A 22,401-nucleotide genomic window follows, 5' to 3' on the forward strand; every position below is an offset into this window, starting at 1 on the left:
GGGGCTACTGCCACCGGCGGCGGCGGGAGGGGCGGGGCGGCTGTGGTGCGCGCGCTCGTTGCTCTTCCGTGACGGCGGGAGGCAGCAAAACCAGGCCCGGCAGCTCAGCCACCCCCCCCCCTCCCAGGCCAGCATGCTTTATCTAGTCGGGCTGGGCCTGGGCGACGCCAAGGATATCACGGTGAAGGGTTTGGAGGCAGTGCGGCGCTGCCGCAGGGTGTACCTGGAGGCCTACACGTCTATGCTTACCGTGGGGAAGGAGGCGCTGGTAGGTCGGTGCGGCCGGCCCGTCTGCGCGCCGCATTGCCTGCACGGCGTCGGGAACGGGAAAAGTAACGGCGCGTCCTCAGAAGCGGCACGCACGCAGTGTTCGCTCGCTGTGCTTATAGGAGGAGTTGGGAGAAGATAAAATCCGCCCTCCTACGGGTCGCGTTGGCGTTTCGACCCGAGTTTTCATCTCAGAGTACGAGCCACACGTGCACAGCTTGAGGTGTTGGAGAGCTTGGCGAGAAAAATGTCTGCTCCGAATTAAAAATAAAAGAACACGCCAGAAAACACGTCTGGGGCCTTGAGCCTCTGTCAGGCCGAGGCGCTGTGCTGCCTGCTGGCATCCCTTGTGTCCGGGTGGGCTGCAGGCAGGCCTGGGTAGCGCCCTACTGGACAACCGGTGATAAAAACGAGGGCAGGGCTGTCTATGGTGCCCCTGTGTGTGCTGCCATGCGGCTGGGTGCTCACGTTGGCTGCTCCATTTGGCACACTGAAGTGGGCTGAACTGAAGTAAATCCATCCCAAGGAAATGTTTTTTGTTGCTGTTGGCTGGTTGGAAAATCGCAAAGCAAAAATGACCGTTTAAATACTTTAACAAGAAGATTAGATTCCCAGCGTAGTTTGGCTTGGTGGCCTGTCTAAAACTTTAATGAGAAGCCATTAGAATTTGTCTAAACCAGCCTTCTGTGTTTTGATGCCACACCTCCTATGAGTCTACGTTTTAGTTTAGGTCAAGAGAGGGCTTTTTAGATCTGCAATCAGTATGCTTTGATTTGCACTGTGGAGCAGTCTCGGAGCATCATTTTAAAAAGGGACTGAAACCCAGTAGCTGAGGTCTGATATCCAGTGCTGTATCTATTGGGTGGGTGTTGGAATGAAGCACTATTTCTGTTCTGTACAACTATTATGGTTCTTTCATCAATTGCTTATGGGCAAAGATGAAGCTAGCACTGAGGACTCGGGAGAAGTCAAGAGTAAAATCTTTCTGGACTATAACTGACTTACAAGTTTTATGTAGCCATTAGTATTTGTCATGCTGCCCAAATTTGCTGAGTGCTATTCAGAACAAAACACCCTTGTTGATCTATGCCCTGGGAAAAAACAAGCAAACAGAAAAACAACAGACTTTGATCCTGTAAAGAGAATGTGAAAAGTCTACTTAGGTAGACATATGCTCAGGATGGTCAGGAAACATGTTTCTGTAACTAACCTAAGTTGATTCTAACATGCGAATAAGGTGTTTAAAACATAGGAAGAGACCCAGTGATTAGTGAGCTGCTGAAGAAAAGTGAACACAATCAAATATGGATTTACCCATATATATATACCTTTCCGGTATCCATGTACAATTATACCAGGAGATACAAATATACTCCCAAGTGTCTTATTGCTGTTTCTTGTTAATTTTGATATCCAGGAGGAGTTTTATGGAAAAGAACTGATTTTGGCTGATCGAGAAACAGTGGAACAAGAAGCAGATAGCATTTTGAAAGAAGCTGATGTTTGTGATGTCGCTTTTCTTGTAGTTGGTGATCCCTTTGGGTAAGCTGAAGCAACATTTTAGTTATTGCTCTAACTTGATCACTTTCTTCATTCAAGAGGAAATGGCCATTCTGCATAGCCGTGATTCTTAATGAAGAAACAGATTTTTAGTCCAGAATCACTTTTTATGTCTTCATATACTTCAATTGCATACAAAATATACTTGTAGTTGTCTATGCTTTCATCTTACTTTGAGATTCCTCACCCAGACATCCCTTATATATATGAATGTGGGCCTTCTGGTGTGTATAAATCTTTCCCTCAGCACTCACATATTCTTAATGCTACCTTCTATAGAAAATATTTTGTTCCATGTTTTATCTGCTAGAGGATAAGATTCAGGGTTATCACATAATCAAGAAATGTGCTGTTTTGAGAAAGTGTTCTTTTAGTTGTGATTAGTACATTTAAACTGCAGCTGTAATCCTCAGTTGTTTTAAATTGAACACTGACTGTTGATTGTACTGTGCTTATGCTTTGATATATGCTAGTCTTTAAAATGGCTTAGGTAGTTAAATATGTCTCCTCGGTTTGGTTTATTAAGCCTTTTGTTTCCACCCCTTACTGCTGTTGAAAGGTATAGTGTTTTCCTATTACCAGGAGGATCCCCCGTCTGTCTTTTTGGTCAGGCATCATCAATCTGTAATGTCAGACCACACAGAAGAGCTTTTAGTCTCCAGCTGGTGATTCAAGATTTATAGCATAGTGCTGTGGGGCACAAGAAAAATCAAATCACTGAGCACCCTGTTTGTGAATGAAAAAACAGAGTTTATGAAAAGTAGGAGCAAAGTACATATCTGTCAAAATCTGCCTAATCTGTCATATCTGTCAAAAGTGGCTAATTTCTGTAAACACAGGTAGAAAGGAATTGGCAATAGAATATTACATTAAACTAGTGTTTAGAGAAAGGTAATGCTGCATTTCAGAAATATTCATTGCATTCCAGTGCATAGTTAACATCAAAATTAGAATTAGCATGGAGCTGCATTGCCTGCACCCTTCTGCTGTGATCCTGTGACAGATGTAAGACACTACAAAACCTCTACATCTGTTGAAATGGAATTGCTACTTGAAAGCAGTACCTTGATTTGCCACGTGTATCAGTAGTTTCAGTGAAGAAATTTTTCAATTCTGATTAACTATAACATACTGTAGAAAATTGCCCTTTCTAGAATGAGTTGCTAGTGTCTTATTGCTTATGGCCTCAGTATTGCAGCTAGAACTGCTCTTTTGCCTATGTATGGCTGTAAGGATTTAGGTCTTCAGGAGGTTTTTTGGAAAGAAACCTGACTGTTTCTGTCCTAAGAGAAGCCATATGAGAGCTGGGTAGAAGCCACGTGACTGCAGCTGATCTTAGACTTTCAAATATGTTTGCCAGTAAGAAGAGTACTTGGCCATCTTAGGAAACCTCAGGTGTCTGTGGTTAATGGTTAGAGTGATGAAATCGTGCCTGTGTTGAGTTCTCGCTGTTATTCACAGCATTCCTCCTGCAGACGTAGTAACAGCCAATGGATGTGCTAGCCAGCAGGAGCCTGACACTTCTAGTATTGTACTGGAAAGCCCACCTTCGTCTAGACTGTGCTAATATTTATGTTATTAGTACCCATAAAAATCTTTAAGTGGCATCTGTGACAGAAAATACACCAGCATAGCTGTGGGTGCAGAGGGCTGACTCCACCAAGCTTTTGCTGATATTAGCTGAATGTTCCATGTGGGCACTTCTGCTTTCATCTACAGTCATTATGGACAGATCTACTGGGAGGAAGTGCTGGCTGGAGCAAATTTCAGTGAATAAAGCCAGCTGATCCCTTGGTCATTTGATTTTCTAAATCCAGATTCCTCTATTTTTTTTTCCTCCAGTTAAATTGATTTCTTTTTTTTTTTGATGACTCATCCTTACAGCCTTACCAGCTGCTGCCACATTTGTGTTCCTGATCTGCTGATTGGTGGAAATTCGCAGACCAAAAGTAAGGGAAATTCTTTTAGAGTAACTGAACCAGGCCACGGTGAAAGCAGTTTTCCTATTTAAGTATTCTGATCAGCATGTGCTGTTTTTTCCTTTGGAATGGCCAGAAATGTGTGGTACATCTTTGCAATGAGATGGCTGAAGTCATTCAAATTTAGGCAGAGGGTAGGTGCATTTTCATATTTTATGTGGAAAACTGAGTGCCCGTCATGTACGTAAACACATGTACAAGTAAGACACCTTTAAAAATTATTGCAGTTCAAAAATAAGGTTAGCTGGATCTATCTGTACTCAATATCTTAGAAGGACTCTAATCCTGATTTTGTTACCTGCCAGCCCAGTCACTCTCGATTCAGGCACTGTAAGGTGTTTTCTGTGGGTTCTTTGAGCATTGTACACCCAGAAGCAAATTAAGTTCAGCTGTAAACTTAACTAGAATTTTTCTTAGTTACTTCAGAATAAACTTGATCACTCGAGACTAGTAGACCCCTTAGTTTGAGAGTCCTTTGGACTAAATATTTATAAAAGCTGACAGTCAAAATCAAGGCATTGAACAAACTGTGGTGAAATGTGCTCAAAGTTCTTGTTTGAAAGAATTGCTTTCCTAGCATTTCCTAAGTGAGAGAAGGACTGGCTGTGCAGTGAGTAAGGAAATACTGGGGTTTTGCTGAAGTCTGTGCCAAACACAGCTGAAGTTTACAGTTCAACACATGTCCAGCAGACAACTGCAGAAGACAAAGGACAATTGAAACTTTCATTTTCAAGTAGTTGCCAAAGCTACGTTAAAAAGCAACATTTGTCCTAGTGTTAAGAGTTTTACCAGAAAGCTGGGAATGGTAATGTATGAGGCTTTTGGTATTTTCAGCTGCTGAAGACGACACATCAAAATGTTGTGTGAGTTTTTACTTTCCCTAACAATTAGTCAAGTCATTCTCGGCCTTTCGGCACATTTGCATTGTCCTTTCTGAGTAGAGTTTGACTTTACTTTCAAAACAAACCATTATGCCAGTAATCCTTGGTTACTGTCTTTTCAGATTTTAATCCTTTTCCCCTTCTTACCACAGGGCCACAACACACAGTGATTTAGTGCTGCGTGCAGTAAAGTTGGGAATCCCATACCAGGTCATTCATAATGCTTCAATAATGAATGCAGTGGGCTGCTGTGGTTTACAGGTAATATTTCTGTATCTCTGCTAAACATAGAATTGGTGAACTCTTCTGCTGTTGTAAGCAGTGTGTGTTGCAATCTTAAGTTTGAAGATCTGTAGCAATTGTACACTTCTGTTGTCAGTTTGTTAACACTTCCTTTTCAGCATGCTATGTGTCAGCAAAAGTCCCTTTTGATGAGCCCCTATGTGAATAGTAACACTTTTGTTCTCTGCTTCTGCCTCAGGAGAACTGTGATATTTAAGCTATTTGGCAGATAAAGTTGTGACAGTGGGTCACCTCCACTGGTGCAATTTTTATGAGTGCAGCATGCAGGTTCTCAGTGAAATAGTTAATGGTGGTGACTATGTTGAAAAATGGGAAGTGTTTTGTAACTGATAATTTGCTCTATCAAATAATGTGATCTGTTGTATCTTTGCATGTTGTAATTTTGATGGAAATAAATAGGAGGCATTACTTTTGGAGCAACATGCATAGTCCTTCCTGCACAAAGTTTGCTTCTGCAGTTGAACTGAGTAAGTTTCCCTCACAACTCCATTGAGGCATAGGAAGCAGGAGTATAGAGCTTCTAGGTTAATTAAAAAAAGAAGATAAGAAAATTACCTGGGAATACACTGCAAGCAGTTGTGTGTTTTCTCACGTTTTGAAGATTAGCTTAGTATTGCCTTAGCCCATGCTAAAATGCCACAAAGGAAATGTGCTGTTATTCATTCTGGCAATAATCCTCTTTTCCGTTCTGGCTTGGGAGGGACTGCTTTCTCATAAGTCAACATTCCCAGTGTTGTAAGAAGCATTTTAGGAAATAGGGATCATATTGTGTTACCTGACAGGACTTTAACCAGCTGTATGTTTAATTATTCACTGCACCTCACAGGCAAAATCAGCAAGTGAGGGGTATCTTACAAAGAACAGCCTGTGATTTAGTTAGAGTCCTGGCACAGATTTGTGACTTCTTCCAACAGGCTGCCTTCAGGTCTTTATGTTCTTGGCCATCTCCTGCCACCATTTCAGTTTTGGAGTTACTATGTTTCAAATGCAGCCTGTGAAGTGTAACAGGGATTCCTCTTTTGCTTCACCACAGAAAAGGCTTGGCTTTTTTTTCTTGTTTTAATCTGATTGTGATACAAAACCTCTTTCTTTCTTACTAGAGAAAAACAGGAAACACCTTTATAAACTATTCTGAAAGCCATGTGCGTAGTGAGCTGTAACTGTTGATTAGTGAAATGCAGCTACAGCCCAGGCTGTTCACAGCAGAACATGTCGTTTGTCACCACGGTGATGTTTCTGTGCAGCCAACAGCATTCTGGCAGTTGTGCAGTTTTCCTGTACAACAGAATTACTGAAGCAGCTTATGTATAATAAGCTCTGTGACTCTATGTGTCACAAATACTGTTCAGCAGTCTCTGCATATGTAAACATTATCCATGTATGTTAGATAAGTTCTGATGTTTTGTCCCATTTAAAGAGCACGAATCTATTTCTTGCCAACTTGTGATGAGTGAATGTCTATTTTGATTTTCATTTTTTTAATTTTTTAATCTATTATTGTCTCACTCAACTTGAAAGCAGATTATTCTCCTGCTGTACTACTGAAACATGAGTGGTCTGGTCTGCCCACAAATTTTAAGTGGTGTGTTCTTAGTTTGGAATTAGCAATAAATAATAGTTTTATTTTCATATGTTATATCTAAGAAAGGTTTCTGTGAAAGGAAGGGGTTAGCATCTCTCACTTTACTAGAAGCCCTATTCTGTCTTCTAGGCTTTCAGTTACCATCCTTACAATCACTTCCATTTCTTTCTTCATTTTCATCAAGAAGCTAGTTAAAAACATGTCTAACAAGGACACGTTTCTTTTGAGATGTACCCACTTTCCACCTGAATAGCTTTGGAACAAACATCTGCAAGTCCCCTCCTGTCTTTCAGTGACTCATCTTGATAACTTTTTGTCTGCAGTCCAGGTAGCACAATTCCATCCACAAAGTAGTTTTGCCTTTTAACTACTAGCTGATCATTCAAACAAAAAAGCAGTGCTTGCTGTGTTATCTTTGAGTCTGCTAAATAGGTGAATAAGCTTTCTGTATCAAGTAGAGAAGTATTACTTATAGGTCAGGAAGCTCAAGGATGTACTCGTAGCTTGGCATGCCCATAGTCAAATAGAAAACCTGTAGTAGTTGCAGGAGCGGAACCTCTGAGTTCCACCTCCACCCTCTCTCTGTGCCTTAATCTTCAAAAATACTCTTTGCTGTCATAGGAGGGGCTTTATGCAAAACACTTTTTATTCACTAACAGTTAAAATAAGCTGTTTCCTATCACTTGTTTTTTTTCTTGACTACCTGCCTTTTAGAAGCTGGCATTTGCTTCTCAAACCAACTAGATGTTAAGTCAGCATTAGTTACACGACTTTATTACTCACGTTTGCTTTGCAACTTCATTTGTCACAGCAAATCTGTCACAGCAAATATAGCCCAGAAACATCCATTTACTCCAAATAGATTTTTGTCTCTGCTCAGTCATCCTTGTTTCAGATTAGTAACCCAAGAGACCTGGGTGAAAAAGTATTGTTTGATATTTCTGGGATGTGTCTAAGGAGCCTACCAAAGACAAGGGCATGTTCCCTTGGAGGGGAAATCCTGTTCTTCCATGTTTGCTAGGAGTTTCAAAGTCTTTTAATAGCTGAATTTTGTTTTGCTTGCAAAACGACTGTTTCTTAAACAGGGATGCAGGAGGCAGCTAAGAGGGAAAATGTGTTCTTCCTTTCTCTTGCTTTTATGTGATTTGTCTCAGCTGCTTTCTGAAGACTGCAGTCATGGAGTGGACTTCCATCAGCCAAACATCCTTTTGTTCACAATTCCTTTCTCTCAGCACATACTAAGGGAACTGAATGGAGGTTCTTGCTGGCTATCAATGTTATCTGTTGACCTGCAGTACCAGAAGGAGCTGCAGCCTTGTGCATGAGAACTGTAAAAAGCACCCTGATTCATGTGAAGGTTTTTATGGAATGCCTTAAAAGTTGTTAAAAGTCTGTGGTACTAAATTAAATGGCAGAAACAGCTAGATTTAGGCTTGTGGTTGTTTCGTATGAGTGACAACAAGCAAAAATGAAGCTGATCTGATTCCTGCTACCTCCTTGTTGATGATTGTCCCACTTTGCAGGCTGCTCTCTGGTTAACAATGTGTTAGCACAGTGAGAGTCCTTCAACATGGTGTGTATGTTGTGGAGAGCTGTTAAGGGAAAAAAGTCTGACTTGATGATGAATATTGCCTGGCATCACATCAAAACTCTTACAATAAGCGTTAATAACTAACGATATAGGTTTGCAGGGGAAGTTCATTGGGATTTATCAATAAGCAACTTGTGTTGATACAAGGTGCTGTACATTCTCCAAATTCCATTGGGGAATACCATTAGGAGAAAAACAATCTGTTGGTGTCCGTCATTGGGATGCCATCAGGCTGTGCAGTATCTTTCTTCGCAGACAGTCATATCATATGAGGAATATATGCAGTGCAGCCTGTAGGCATCTTGACACAGAACACGTCCTACAGGATTTGCAGGGATTTGCATGAGTACACAGATGCCAGGTTTGGAAAATGTAATGATAAAACTCCTTTTTACCTTTCTCCCTTGACATGTTTCCACTTCTGAAGCTGTTCTGAAGCTTTAAGAGTGGAGCTAGGCTGTAAGTGAAGAATTGCTTTGTCACCACTGCAGCTGATGCAGCAGTAATTCTGCAAAAGATTCTGTCTGCATTTTGAAATATATATTTCTTGGTTTCTCTGCAGCTGTTGCCCTTCTGCCCTTTAATGTTATCTTGCCTCTTCACTCCTGCTTGCTTTAGTGCATTTCGGAGGGGATGGGGAAAAACTTCCTTTTTTAATTTCCCTATTTAGTCTCACTTGTTCTTTTCATGCTCTGTATTTCTGTGGTGACTGTCAACACCAGTATTTTAAGTGAGGTCTGTTGATCTGGACAGCTTCAAGTTTCTGATGTCATTCAGCCTGGTCATTAATGAAGCTGCTCTTCAGTTTTCCTGAAATTTGCACGCAGACTTTCCAAGCTGAGATCATTGAACTGCACTTTTCCTCTCATAGTTTACTCTGACCTTACAATTAGCAATCGATCCTGCTTATACAAACAAGTAAAACAAGAAATATCATTCATAGAAAGGTTAAAGATACTAATAGAACCAGAAGGTGTCTGATAGTCTTTCGTTTTATGTGTGTAAATAAAATATAAAGCTATAGCTTGTTCTGAGCTGATGAAAGTGTGAATTGAATAGCTTTCTGCAGTATACTGTGAGAAGCAGAAAGCTCGAGCAGACAGCCCATGGCCTAGGAGTACAGTTCTGGCTTCCCTTCCTGGCTTTAGTTAGTTGCGTTGCAAAAGTTACTTCACAAAGCTTTGCTTAAGCCAATTACTGCTTGGGCAGGGGGAGGGGAGTTTCCAGACAGGTCTTTCAAAATGAGCTTTTGAAATAATTCTATGAAGGCTTTGAGCAGTACTGAAAAGGTAAAAACATCAGTTTCCAAGCTGAGAGCAGCAAGTGTCTATCCAGCCGTTTCAATGAGCCCCTTTGAAATTGTGTCACTTTTGTACTTGAGCAGAATGTGGGCACTGTAACAAACCTGTTTTGTGCAAATGTGGTGCTTGAAATGTTTTAGCTTTCACAGAACAAACCCTGCCCACTCCCAAACCCCAGCTGTTTGATGTAGGGTGCAGCACACACAAGTCTGCTGTGAAACTTTGCTGCTGCCTGTCTTTAAAGTTGTGCCAGCAACCACGCAACTTGACTGTTCCACTGAAAACATTCAGAGCTGTTGTTTGTTGTCATAAACTCCTTCACAGTCTCAAAGTGTGACATGATGATAATACATAGCTGTCTTATAATACATCTGTGTTGACAAACGCATGTCCCAGTTTTACAGTCACAATCATAGAATTGTAGAATCACAAGGTTGGAAAGGACCTACAAGATCATCTAGTTCAACTGTCCTCCCATTACCATTGCTAAGCATGACTAGCATGACTGTGGGAAGTTTGGGTCCCTGTTCAGTCTTCTGTGGTTAGTGAAGAGCATTTTTTTACTTTCAGTGGGTTCTAGCATTAGTGTCCAGTCACCTGCTGTCTGCCTGGCTGAAATTGGTAACAGATGAATCCTTCAGGTAACAGTGCAATTCTGGGTGTTTACTGCTATCTCTGCAGCAAGGCTTCTATTTGCAGTTCAGTACTTTGTTCTAGATTTCAAGTGGTAAGTATTAGCATGCAGCACAAGAAGCTGCATAGATATGGGGATAAACTCAAAAATTGATGTTCTGATAAAATTTTTATTGTTTCTTCAAAGCAAAGCAGGCTTGCTCTGAAGACAGAATAGTGTCTACGCTTGCCTGTTTTACGTGGCTGCAGAGATCAAATGCTAGATGAGTGACATTTTTCTGTCTATATAATTGCTTACAAGGTAATCAATAACAAGCAGTTAAATATAATAGGAGTATCTCTTTATTGCTTCAGTTTTACATTATTGAAAGATTGCGTATCTGAAAGTTTTCAGCTAGGTAATACATTATTTAAAAGCTTATTTAATACAAGCGTGTAAGTTGTGAAGGCAATTCTGTGTTAACAACATATGCCCCATTCTATCCTGTTAGTCAAGTTTATATCCAACTTGGTTCTAATATGGAGCAGAGTAGTTAGAAAGATCTGACTCCCAATAAAATGCCAGACAACAACATTATGCCCATTTCTGCACATCCTATTGCTACAGGGCAGCGGTGGAAGTTCCTGTCCTTCAGGGTATTACAGCCAATAAAGGCTGTTTTATTTGCTAAAGAAAAGCTGTTGCTTTTTGGGAAAAGACCGTGGTGGCTTTCAGATGGCAGGCAGCAGGCTGGCAAGTTTCTCAGGTGGCTACTGCACATTTCAGCAACTTGTGATGGCTGAAGGTGCTGCCTCAATCGTGAGATTAAAAGCTATCGTTGTCCCAGCTGCTCCTGCAGTGAAATTCCAGCAGTTTTGCTTCAGTTTTGGTAGAAAACTGAGAGAACTCCAGCCATGTGAAAAAGAGGCAAAAGCAGCTTGCTCACTCTCTTTTCTTTTTATCTTTCCCTAGAGTACAGTCCTGAAATAGTTAAGTTGTTACATCAGGAGAAATTCATTTGGTTCAACCTATATTTAGTTTACTGGAAGAACCTTTAGGTTGTGAAATGTACACTGTGTGTTCTTATCTTTGTTCTAGAATGAAATATTTAAAAGAGGAAACATTTTCAGTAATGTTCCAGGAATCTTTGAATAAAGGCTGTGCCTAATCAGTGTGAATGGTTAAAATTTGAGCTCTCAGTCCCTTGAAAACAACAACTTACTGCTTTGATTCAAATTCTGCTTTGCCAGCATTCAAGCGTTAAAACCAGAACCTCACACCACAGTAAAATAAATGGGTATAGGGGAATCCCCAGGTGTCAGGGTGCTGCCAGAGGGCTCCCTTTCTCTGCTAACAGCACACCCCGTGCCTCCTGTAGTGGGCTAGGAAAAGTTATCCCTTCTTGCAGGTTTAAATAGAAAGTGGAGAGGACAGTCTGTGTAAAACCACTGTTTTTCTGGTAGGCTCGAGCAGACAGAATGTTGGCATGCTGTAAAATCCATTTTGGTTGGCCTCATTCCTGAGCCAAACTAACCAAAATTGATGTGTGTTTTTGCCCATTTTCAAGCTTGTTACAAAAACTTCCAAGCCAAATTCTGCCTTAGGTTACATCTAATGTTCACTTTTGCATCACTGGAAACGATTGGCAGGAGTATTGCTTCAAATGTCTTCACCACGATTAGGGATTTACAGTAATAAATAGCAGCAAGATGGCAAATAAAGGCAGTGAATGTGTTTGACATAGAATCTGTCAGCACTTTCTTCTTACCATATGTGCATTAAAAAAATGTGTCACCTCTCTGATTCAGGCACAATCTGTCCCTGTCTTCAGATCTTCGTATCTGTTATTGTTCAGACAGTAACAGCATTTGCATGGTACAGCTCCCATCTGCAGGAAAGTGCTGCTTAAATATAAATCCTGCTCTATCATTTGAATCAAACCTTGGGAAAACATTGCAAGTGCTGTAGGTTTGCATGAAGTTGACTAGCTAATATATATTATATTAAAATAAAAAATGGTAATTAAAAGTTTTGGTGCCAATCTTATTAAGTTTTGCCTTTAACAGACTTCAGAATTAAGTTAAAAAAAAAACAACAAACAGAAGGTAGATAGAAAGTTACTGAGCGTTGGAAAGGAGAATGCAAATGTAGGTAAAAATTTCACAGTAGTTCATTAGTCACTCTTTAATTTGCCTTACTGTCAGAGAGTAAAAGAACAATGCCCCTCTGTTAATGAGAAGACAGTTTGTTAAAAAAGCAAAACCTTCTCTGCTGTGCTCAGGACTTCTCAAGAGTTTCCCAGTTGTCTGTTATCTTAATACATTTTTTTGTGTGTGTGCACTGTACTGGTATTTTGATTGTGTATGTGTGTTGGATTTGTTTTGTTTTACAGTTGTACAATTTTGGAGAGACAGTTTCTATAGTTTTCTGGACAGATACATGGAAGCCAGAAAGCTTTTTTGACAAGATCAAGAAGAACAGGCAGAATGGAATGCACACACTGTGCTTACTTGGTAAGCAGCAGCAGTCCCAGTTCCTTAGCTACCATCTTCCAGTGTCCCAACAGGCACGAGATGAAGTCTGTGATTAAACAGAGGTTCTTAGATAACATATATTTGAAAATATCTCTTGAATTGGAACTTCAATGTTTGTTTACTTAAAATCAATGTAGCCACTATTCATGCTGCAGTGGCCAGAAATTTCTTAATTCCTCTTCAGAAAATCTATAAGAAATGATGCCTTTGTAGAAGACAAATAGGAACAGCAGGCCCATATTTGTTGTAATGATCAGAGTGATTTGAAGCTAGATCTAGCTCAGGATCCAGCCGAGATGGCAATGACTAGCAGCCATCTTTTACTGACTTAATTAGGCCAGAGCTTGACTTTCTGGGGAGCTAAACGGTACATTTAACCACATTTCTATTTTGTAAGTTGATGTTGCCTTTCCTAAATTATCTCAGCTGATGATCTTTCGGCAAAAGGTGATTGTCATGTAAAAAGCTTCTGGACTGCAAAAATCCTTGCTCAAAAACATCTGCGGTAACGGGAGGAATCCAGAACAGGAATATGTGAAATTATCACTGCACGTCAAACTTTTCAGTGCCTTGAATGCTGGCTGTTTTCCAGCTTTGTGAAGTATCAGCATATTGGCAATTGTTCTAAGGAAAGATGACTTCACAAGTGTTTGAAGCAAGGGCTATTCCAGCCACAACATATTAAAACCAAATATTATTCAGATCTTTCATATAATCATTTCTATGTGCTCCCTTTTTATGTTTTTTTTTTTTTTTTTTTTTTTTTTTTTTTAAATGCAGTACCAAGAGTGTGTTAAAATATTAAGACAGTAAAATTGAATTATAAAACTCATATTTCAGGGACAGTTGTAATACCTGCATCTGAATGTAGCTAACTGCTGAAAACCACCAATCTCCAAGTGAACTGTTCCCTTAACAATGGTCATGCTGGTCTCTCTATTGATTGCTAATCCAAGTAGAAGCAGCAGTGACATAAAAAGGATCAGCTTCAGTACACTTAAAATTTCAAAGCAACTTCACTTACATGAACTGTACAGTAATAATCTTGCAGCTTTGCATTTTAAACCATTTCTTCAGAGTCACCTTATTAAGCAATACTTTTAAAATCAAGATTAAAAAAATGTACCCAGCTTTTACTACAATGTTATTTCTCAGGCCTTTAAGTACAGATAACATCTGGTGGCCACTTGGAGAGATTGTGGTCAAGTGCAGTTTCATAAACTTGCAGATGTTCAGAGTCTTACCTGGCCCTTTTTCTTTGCCCAAATCCTCCTTTTTCCCATAAGAGAAAGATTGTTCTAAATTTTGGTTGGGACAGCGAGGAAGTGCTAACGAAAGTTCAGTTCCTGCATGGAGGTGATGTAATCACTGTCGATCAGTCATTCGGTTTCACCTTCTGCAACCACAACATATTTATCATTTCAAAGTAGTCACAATACCTTGGTTGTGCCTAAGCATGCAAGCATTTAGTTATCCTGTGGGAAATATGCCTACCGTTTTTAATACTTAGCAATATTTTTTATTGATCTTACCTGCTCCGAATTTTGTGATACGTTGTCTTTGAGCAAAATCACATGCACAAAATCACGTCAATTTCTTTATAATTAACCTACGAAACAAAATGTAATCTGTATTCCACTTTCCTTTAAGACCTAGTATGTTGCTATAAAGTTTACAGAATATCCTAAACTAATCTGCACAGCTATATAGAAAACTAACCAGGCATTTTGTAAGGAACCTGTGTTTCATATACTGTTTTGTTCTACAGATATTAAAGTGAAGGAGCAGTCTCTGGAGAATCTAATGAAGTGAGTCACAACTTTGAAAATATATGGAAACAAACAATGGTACTTGTAAGGTTTTTTCTGTATAAGGAACAAAGGCTCTTTATCTGAAGCCTCATCCTGAACTTACCTGTCTTCTTTTGCACTTCTCAGTGGTCATGGTTTTTTGTTTCCTCTAAGAAGCAGAATTTTTGTTTGTAACAATAGGAATTGGCTTTATTTTCAGTAAATGATTGAAGCTGCAGCAGAGTATAATCTTTGTTCCCGTGAGAAGCAGGTCAGAATGGGATAAGCCTTCTACCTGCCAGGTCAAGAGCTCTTTTATTGCTGTTCTGTCTCATCCTGAAGTAAATTAATATCATAAACTGTGTTCTGAATTCATTCCTCCTCACAGTGGCTAGAAGCAGTGTGAAGTATGGAATACATACCACTGTTTTTTAGCAGTTAAATAAGCAACATATAGAAAGTTCTCTTAAGTTCATTTAACTGTATCTGGAAGCTCTTGTCACACCTTAATCATCTCTCTGCAATCTGTATGCTTTGACACAGGATATAAATAGTTACTTTATACATATGCTGTACTCTGGTCTAAATTAACATTTGTGAAATCTCACGCTATCATTGAGGTTTGTTTATTTTAGAGTTTCAAAACAAAATCTGTTTGAATCCATAGTTGGCAAAGAAAGAAGCATTTCATTTAAAAATATAATGCTAGTCTGTAATAATCTGTGTACAAGGCATTCAACAGGAAAACAGTAGTTTGCCCTTGAATTTAAGCCGAATGCATCTTTCAGAAATAGTCCCAAAACCTGCACATTGCTTCCAGCAACTCCATTTGTTTTTAAGTTTCAAATGATCTAACAGATGGAGGCCCTGCTGCTTCACAGGTGTGAGAGAGCACAAGAGTCTTCTGTCTTCCTTAAAAATTCCACACTTGTCTCAAGGCCAGTCTGGAAGCCCGGGCCTGTTTAAGTTTGATTTGCTGGTCCACAGACTTCATTTGAAATAAGCTGTAAAAATACCAGGGATAAATAAATGATTTATATTTAAATTACTTTTCTTTCCCTGCAGAGGAAGGAAGATTTATGAGCCACCACGCTACATGAGTGTGAACCAAGCTGCAGAACAGCTTCTCGACATTATTCGGAACAGGAGACTCCAAGGAGAAGAACCAGGTACTACTATTGCAATGCTGTTATTTGCTGCTCCTCAGTTCTCATTTAGTGGTGAGTCACTGAGCTCTACCACCTTCCTCTCCTTCGTAGCATTCTCTTGATCTGCAACGGAACCAGAAGATGGATTTGGCAGAGCTTGAACAAAGTGTACTTAATTGAGCTCAGATGAACAAACACTAATGAACAAACACTTGCAGCTCCAGGAGATTTAGTTAAAACCTCAGTATGGTAACTACTGTTTGCTGTCCAGTTTTAACTGTGAGCTCTTTTATCCATTATAGTTGCAGGAGACTGCATCCAAACATTTTAGATCGGTCAATCTTCAAAAATCTTAGCTACGTGTTACTTAGATTGGTTACACTATACTGTGCATGAATCTGAGTTGCCCCAAAGCTGCATGTCTGTGATTTTAGCCTTGAATCCTTATTACTTGTCAAGAGCCTGCTAAAGAGATGTTTATCAAGACCAGACATGAAATCAGAGCAGCTATGAAGATGACTCTCTTCTGTCATAGTAGAAAAAATTAATAGAAATGTATCTGTACTCCTTTTAAAATATTGTCAAGATGAAAAGGAAACTTTCATTTTATCCTTTACGTGGAGTTGATCTGAAGCAGCAGTCTCCTCTTCTCAATGAATTTCACATAACTGCTGCTGCCTTCCCTTTCCTGCTTCTCAATAGCTCTGAGATGCACTGTTTATTTTCTTTAAAGAACAAGCTTCATTTTAAACTACTCTGATTGCTAACTGGAAATGTGAGACAGTGGTGTTAAGGTTTGAACACTGAATATTTTTTTCCTCTGCTTAATAAATTATTCTTTCTCGTGCCAGTTGGAACATGGTCCCTGCAAGAATTTTGTAAGAATCACTTCTTCGATGTTCTTTTTTACAGAAATCAGTGAAAACACAATTTGTGTTGGCCTCGCACGTGTGGGTGCTCCTGATCAGAAGATTGCTTCAGGCACACTGTATCAAATGTCTACAGTGGAGTTAGGTGGTCCACTGCATTCCATGATCGTTACAGGCACTATGCATCCTCTGGAATTAGAAATGCTTAAGCTTTTTTCTGTAGATACTTCCAATTTTGAGAATAATGCATTTGAAAAGACCAGTTAAATAAAAATGCATATTGAATTTTTTATTCTGTCATTAATTTCATGTCAGCACACAGTTATTCCTCTGAATATTTAGAGCTTGCTTAGATCAAATGAATTTAGATTGTATACAGCTGCAGGAGATAACACTGTAAGAACATGGACTTACTTTAACCTGAGGCTACAAACTGCAAGATACATCTGCTGGTATCAGTTTTGAACAAGTAAAGACATCTCCAGCAGTCTTTAAACCTTAAGAATGCTTTGCTTAGTCCAGTTCCTTGGCATCTGCATCTGTCTTAGGCTGATGACCAGGATAAGGTGCGCAAGTACAGAACTGCTGGACCAGATGTGTATGCAGCACCACTTCTGCTGTAACAGAAGAATCAAGCCTACTCAATGCATGCAGTGCATTTTAGATGTTAAATGTTGCTTTTTGACTATCCCACCAACTGAGTAATTCTCCCATCAGTAGAAAATTGTGAACCTGTTAGTCTGTATTCATTTTTACACCTGGGAGAAAGAATACAGATGAGAATACTCTACGTTTACAAGAGTTCATTCTCCAGCCAGCTGGTAAAACAGAGGAAGGAACTGCACAGAATTTATTTCAAGAGGTTGCCACTTAAAATAGATCTGGATTTCCTCACACATTAATGCTAGCATTTATGAAGTGTTAGAATCAAACTGCAACAACCACAGTTGAATTACTATCAACTCAAAAAAAGCAGACTCCAAAAATTCTCTTTCAGAATCAGCTGGTCATACATACTGTTGAAAAAAACCAGCAGACCTATATGCATTTTTTTTTTTTAACTGAAGATTTATTGGAAAGAAATTTGATCCCATATCTTGTCAGCAATATAGGACATTTAACATTTCATATAGACTGTATTCAAGTAGAAAAGATTACATTAAAAATTTCTAATATTGCACTTGGGACCAGTAATGGCTAAGCTACTACATCAGCATTCCAGAACAAAATCATATAGAGTCTTCAGAACTTTAGTGAGCTGCCTTGCATCATCCTTTAGATTTTCTTTGCAGGTATTTTGATACTGTACTATTCAATCTAAGCTCATTGCAAAGAACGTTCTTGTAGTTGAAAGTTAAAGGCAAACAAGCTGTATGCAAGCAATGTTTTATGCTACCCAGAACGATTTTGGCAGTTTCTTCATTCACATTATTCCACGCTTCAGCCACAGTACTGAAGCAAGTCATTTAACTCTTGTTTAAGATCCTAGCACAGGCATGAAAGAAAGACTTCAATGCATGTGGAAAATGAAATACACAACTCCTTTTACACATGATTTCTGCCAGACTTCCACATAGGAAGGAACATATTGTGGCTCACTGAAACAGACAGATTAACCAGTATTCACACATAGTGAAATGCAGTCTTCACATACCAGAGACAAGAGTAGAGTAACTGGCATTTTCACATTATGGCAGCCTCTGGCCAATGAAGTCCCAGCATATATGGTACTTCAAAAAAAGCCTCAATGGGGAGACAAATCCAAAAGGGAATTCCAGCAAGTTGCAGATAGGGATTTTTCTAGAAGTGTACAGGATAAACTGACCACTGAATCGGTGTAAGGGATCAGAGAAATTAATTATTAAAAAAAAAATTAAAATCCCTTATTACTTACTCTTACAAACATACCTCAAAGGGAGGAGGTACTCAGCAGTCATAGAAAGTGGCTGTCAGTGGCTGCTGGGGAAAACAGGACAGGGCTAATCAGTAACTAAAGCTGTCGTTCTGAACTGGCATTGAAATTGTCTCATTACATGAATTACACTAGGATTTGAAAGCATGAAGGTTTCAGCAACTGAAATCTACATTCAGACTGGGAAAAAAGTCATGAAGTTCCCAATTTGATTGCAGCTTAAATATTCAAGGGTGGAAAACTGCAGTTCAGAGGCAGCTTCTCTCACCTTCTGTCTGTTTACCTTCCTGAAAAAGGTTCACTGACCAACAGAAAACAGATACCTTTCCTTCCTCTACATTTAAACTCAAGTAAGAAATAAAAATGATGTTAAAAGTCACTAAGGTCTATCCCTACTAGCAGCAGCACGTTTCAATTTCTGACTAAAAACAGTGTCCTCCACTCTAATGAGATTAAGCTTGACTTTTAGTAAGCAGTATTATGTAGAAATAGAGCCATTTATTTAATTTGCACTTTCTCTCTTGAGCAAATCAAGCTCTCTCCAAGGGCCACATGTACTACTACAATGAGGGCATTTTAATAACAGGCATTCTAGAGCAATTTTTTTCTTTTTTAAACTCTTCAGAAACAGTCAAGTCTTTCACAGTATGCTCTCACCAAGTAAAATATCATTTTGCTGTACATTGTGTAAAAATGCAATTTGCAGGATTGGACTTTGGTCCGGCTAGTTTTAAATTACTATTTTCTTTCACAGAAAAAAAAACAAAACACTTAAATCAGAAACCCTACGTTAAAGTTCAGCTACATGAAAATGTAAGGAAAGCATACTTTGAGAACTTGGCTCAAACTTCCATATTGTTTGCTATGAAAATCAGTTTCAGCAGATGATCTGCAGACATTTATCCACTGCTAGATGTCAGGAACCCACACAAGTCTGCTTCAACAAGGTGATGTATCTATTAATGTGCTAGAAGCAAAACCTCTTATAAGTCAATTGCTACATCATCAGCAAAGCAAAATAACTGAGTTTTGACATCCAAGACAAAAAAGGCTGCACTTCCAGCTGCATGGTTTGTACTCTCCTAAAGCCTCAGCCAGTCGCCCCTCAGTAGCTGGAAGAGAACCAACAGTCAAATATCATCACTTGCTGACACAGGGGACCTAAATGTGATTGCAGTTAGCTACTGGGACAGGCCATCTACTGTCTTTTGTAGAACCTTGCAATGCTTATCCTTCATCAGAAAGGCTAAGAAGGCTTAAAAGTCTATTTTGAGTCAGACCTCCCTAAATTACACCCAGAACTGTATTTCACAAAGAATGTATTTCTTATAAAACATCAAGTCCTCCTTAAAAATTAAGGTGGTACATTGTTTAGAAATCAAGCCCTCGTAAGCAATAAAAAGATATAAAAAACTATTAAAAGCAACATTGTGTAATTATAACCAGCTTATAGGCTTTTGCATTTAATTTCCTATAATGAAAACTTTTGTAGATACGTATCTTTAAAAACAAAAAAACAACAATGCATAAACCAAATGCCACTTGGGTAGATGCTCACTCTGAGAACCTGCAGCAGTTGCAGTAGTTGTCTTTTCATTAAGACAACTAAAACAGCGACCAAGCCCTACAACATGAGCAGCACTACAATATACTTCAGTAAGTCCAGGAATACTCAGACCCCAAAGATTCTCTGAGCTGCTATAAAGATAATTTAAATCAAACTGAGCTCTTTGATCATTACAGTTGCAATGGAGCTGGCTAGTGCTTGCCTTTAAACATTGACTACAACATCAAGAAATTGCTGTCAAACAACAAGCCGCAGTCTACATGCATCTCTACAAAATGATGACTTCCAGTTGTCTTTTAATTACCTTTTCTGTGGCCATACAGGCAGATGATATCTTCAACTGGTACAATCAAATTTGCTCAACAGATTCTTGCACCCTGCCTCACCCCATGTAACTTTTCATCCTCCAGCCAGGACCTCCACAGCTGGCAGAGCATCTGCAAGGTGAGATGGGAGGCAGGCCTGACAGAGGAATGAGGCAAGATGTAGGTCAGTGCAAGCTGCCCACTACACCTTCACCCCCTGGAGAAAAGAGTAAGATCAGAAAGCAGCAATAAGGATAAAGAAGGCTTTCAGGACTGGAAGGGACCATAAAGTTTAGAAGAGGTATGTAGCTTTTTACTGCTGTCATTCCTTACTCCCAGTTTTCAGTTGCAAGATCAAGAAGTATAACCCCAAGCTTTCTACAAAATCAACATTAACATCTCTATATTTCATTAGGAGAATTCAGATCTATCAATCTGGCAACCATCAGTATTTTCCCAGAAAGAGAGATCAAAGTTCAGATGCTAAACAGGAGCAACAGAAAGAATACCAGAAACTTCCTCTTATCATGAATTTAGTAACATCAGTGGTAAACAAACCGTTTCTGCAAAGAAGCCTTCAGTGTTTTCCTAGCACTTACTACAGAGACACTGCTGGCTTCTACAGGTGTTGGCTGCTACACTACTCTGTACCAGGTGCCTGAAGAACACTTAAACTCTATAACTGGCATTATTGGCTATGATTTACAAGACAAACGGCTGCCTTGTTTCTCCCTCCACAATGTTCTACTTGTGAAATATAATGCCTTCTTACAACACCTTCTCTTACTGATTTATCTACAACAGCACAGTGGAATTATCTGTAATATCAAGTATAGCAGATTGTTGTTGAAAACAATGCTCAGATTGGAAAAATGACTACAAAATACAACTAACATATCTGGAAAAAACAAACAACTTACTCCATTGAGAATGTTTTTTCCAATGAAAACACAAAAGCCTACAGTGAAATAGTAAAAAAACATAACCATGACTTTTCATCCTGGAAAAGCATAATCTTGAATAACATGAAGAGTGGCCTTTATTTCCATTTCAGGTATACCCACCAGGAACACATCTTCAGTATTTGGAAAGGCAAAAGCTACCTCACCAAACACTTTAACAAGAATTACTACAAGCTGTTAAAGAGATTTAGACTTTGACAAAGATAGAGGTGTAATTTTGTCTGCTCTTTCTTACAGTTTGGAAAATAAAAAAAGCTTCATGCATTGTTCCCATCAACCATGGAAACAATCCCCTCAGCTGTCTGTTTTTTGGGTGACTACGGACACGGGTAGCATCAGGTAACATCTCATTACTCTCACAGTATGAAGAGACTAAGAATTGGAGTTGAATCTAAATCTTTGACTAAAATAGCTTCCACAAGATATGTGCAACAAAATACCCAGCTTGTTTTGGAAGTCTCTTTACAATGGCTTTGCCTTTTACCTTCAGATTTTTTCCTGTTTGGTACAATGCAATAATAAGGGAAGTCTAACATCTACAGTTATACAAGTATACGAAGTCCCCAAATACATCACTAGTAAATAATCAGACTGCATACAAGATATGTTTGTAGAAGTAATAAAACCCTTTGATGCTTCATATTTATGCTGGCAAATACCTCTCATGATATAAAAGGCACTTTGAAAACCCAATATGGTTTGGTTCATTAAGTTTGCAAAGTACAAACAATTGTACAAACATACAATTATATTGAAGCATGTCAGCCATTGTGACATTATGTACAAGTCTCCAATTTTGATAACACTGGTTTTATGGGAATGAGCAGTGGTTTCAGCAGCTTTACTGAAGACGTTACAGAATTTCCAGTACCACCATTTTAGTTTCCTATTGGAACAAATGTAGTAAGTAAAAAACCTTCAAAAAACTTACAAGTTTAGGGGGCCACAAAAAGACAAGACCCAGAGTTCATAACATTCATTCCATATTTACTCCTCAGAAGTCAACTTCATCCATAGCCCAAGGACAAAAGTCTATTCAGTCAATTCCAGGACAGTGATAGAGGCAGGCTCTGTCTTGGGAAGTGTCTTGTTTTATACCATTACAGTACAAAAAACTTTGGTCCAACAGCACAATTTCAGAAGCTCACTACATGGCTGCGACATCAATTTGTACGTAAAGCTGTCTTACTCCTGCCTGTGGAAAAGAGAAGGAGATAAAAAAAACAACACCAAATGA

General features: G+C 39.2%; 2 protein-coding genes across 7 annotated transcripts in view; one reads left to right on the forward strand and one right to left on the reverse strand.

The window, feature by feature from the left end:
• Nucleotides 1-29: 29 nt before the first annotated feature.
• Nucleotides 30-16,708, forward strand: DPH5 (diphthamide biosynthesis 5). The gene is made up of 7 exons (XM_042873429.1): nt 30-268; nt 1,685-1,809; nt 4,840-4,948; nt 12,470-12,590; nt 14,380-14,419; nt 15,467-15,570; nt 16,462-16,708. The coding sequence occupies exons 1-7, from the start codon at nt 134-136 to the stop codon at nt 16,683-16,685; spliced, it is 858 nt and encodes a 285-aa protein (XP_042729363.1). The 5' UTR covers nt 30-133; the 3' UTR covers nt 16,686-16,708.
• The window catches only part of SLC30A7 (solute carrier family 30 member 7), a 34,045-nt gene continuing 22,065 nt past the window's right edge, over nt 10,422-22,401 (reverse strand). The window contains exons 11-14 of one of the 6 annotated variants that reach the window (XR_006179357.1): nt 22,096-22,359; nt 14,526-15,405; nt 13,856-14,220; nt 10,422-12,657 (exon numbers count right to left, since the gene is read on the reverse strand). Coding sequence is in view for 1 of the 6 variants with exons in the window: in XM_042873428.1 (XP_042729362.1) it covers nt 22,312-22,359 (48 nt within the window). In the remaining 5 variants the exon portion in view is untranslated. Of the gene's footprint in view, nt 12,658-13,855; nt 15,406-16,692; nt 22,360-22,401 lie in introns of those variants that run through there. The other 5 variants (XR_006179356.1, XR_006179358.1, XR_006179355.1 and 2 more) reach the window with 5 other exon arrangements.

The sequence above is a fragment of the Lagopus leucura genome, unplaced genomic scaffold, assembly GCF_019238085.1.
Source record: "Lagopus leucura isolate 7727_CA_CO unplaced genomic scaffold, USGS_WTPT01 Super-Scaffold_100009, whole genome shotgun sequence".
Lineage (NCBI taxonomy): Eukaryota > Metazoa > Chordata > Aves > Galliformes > Phasianidae > Lagopus > Lagopus leucura.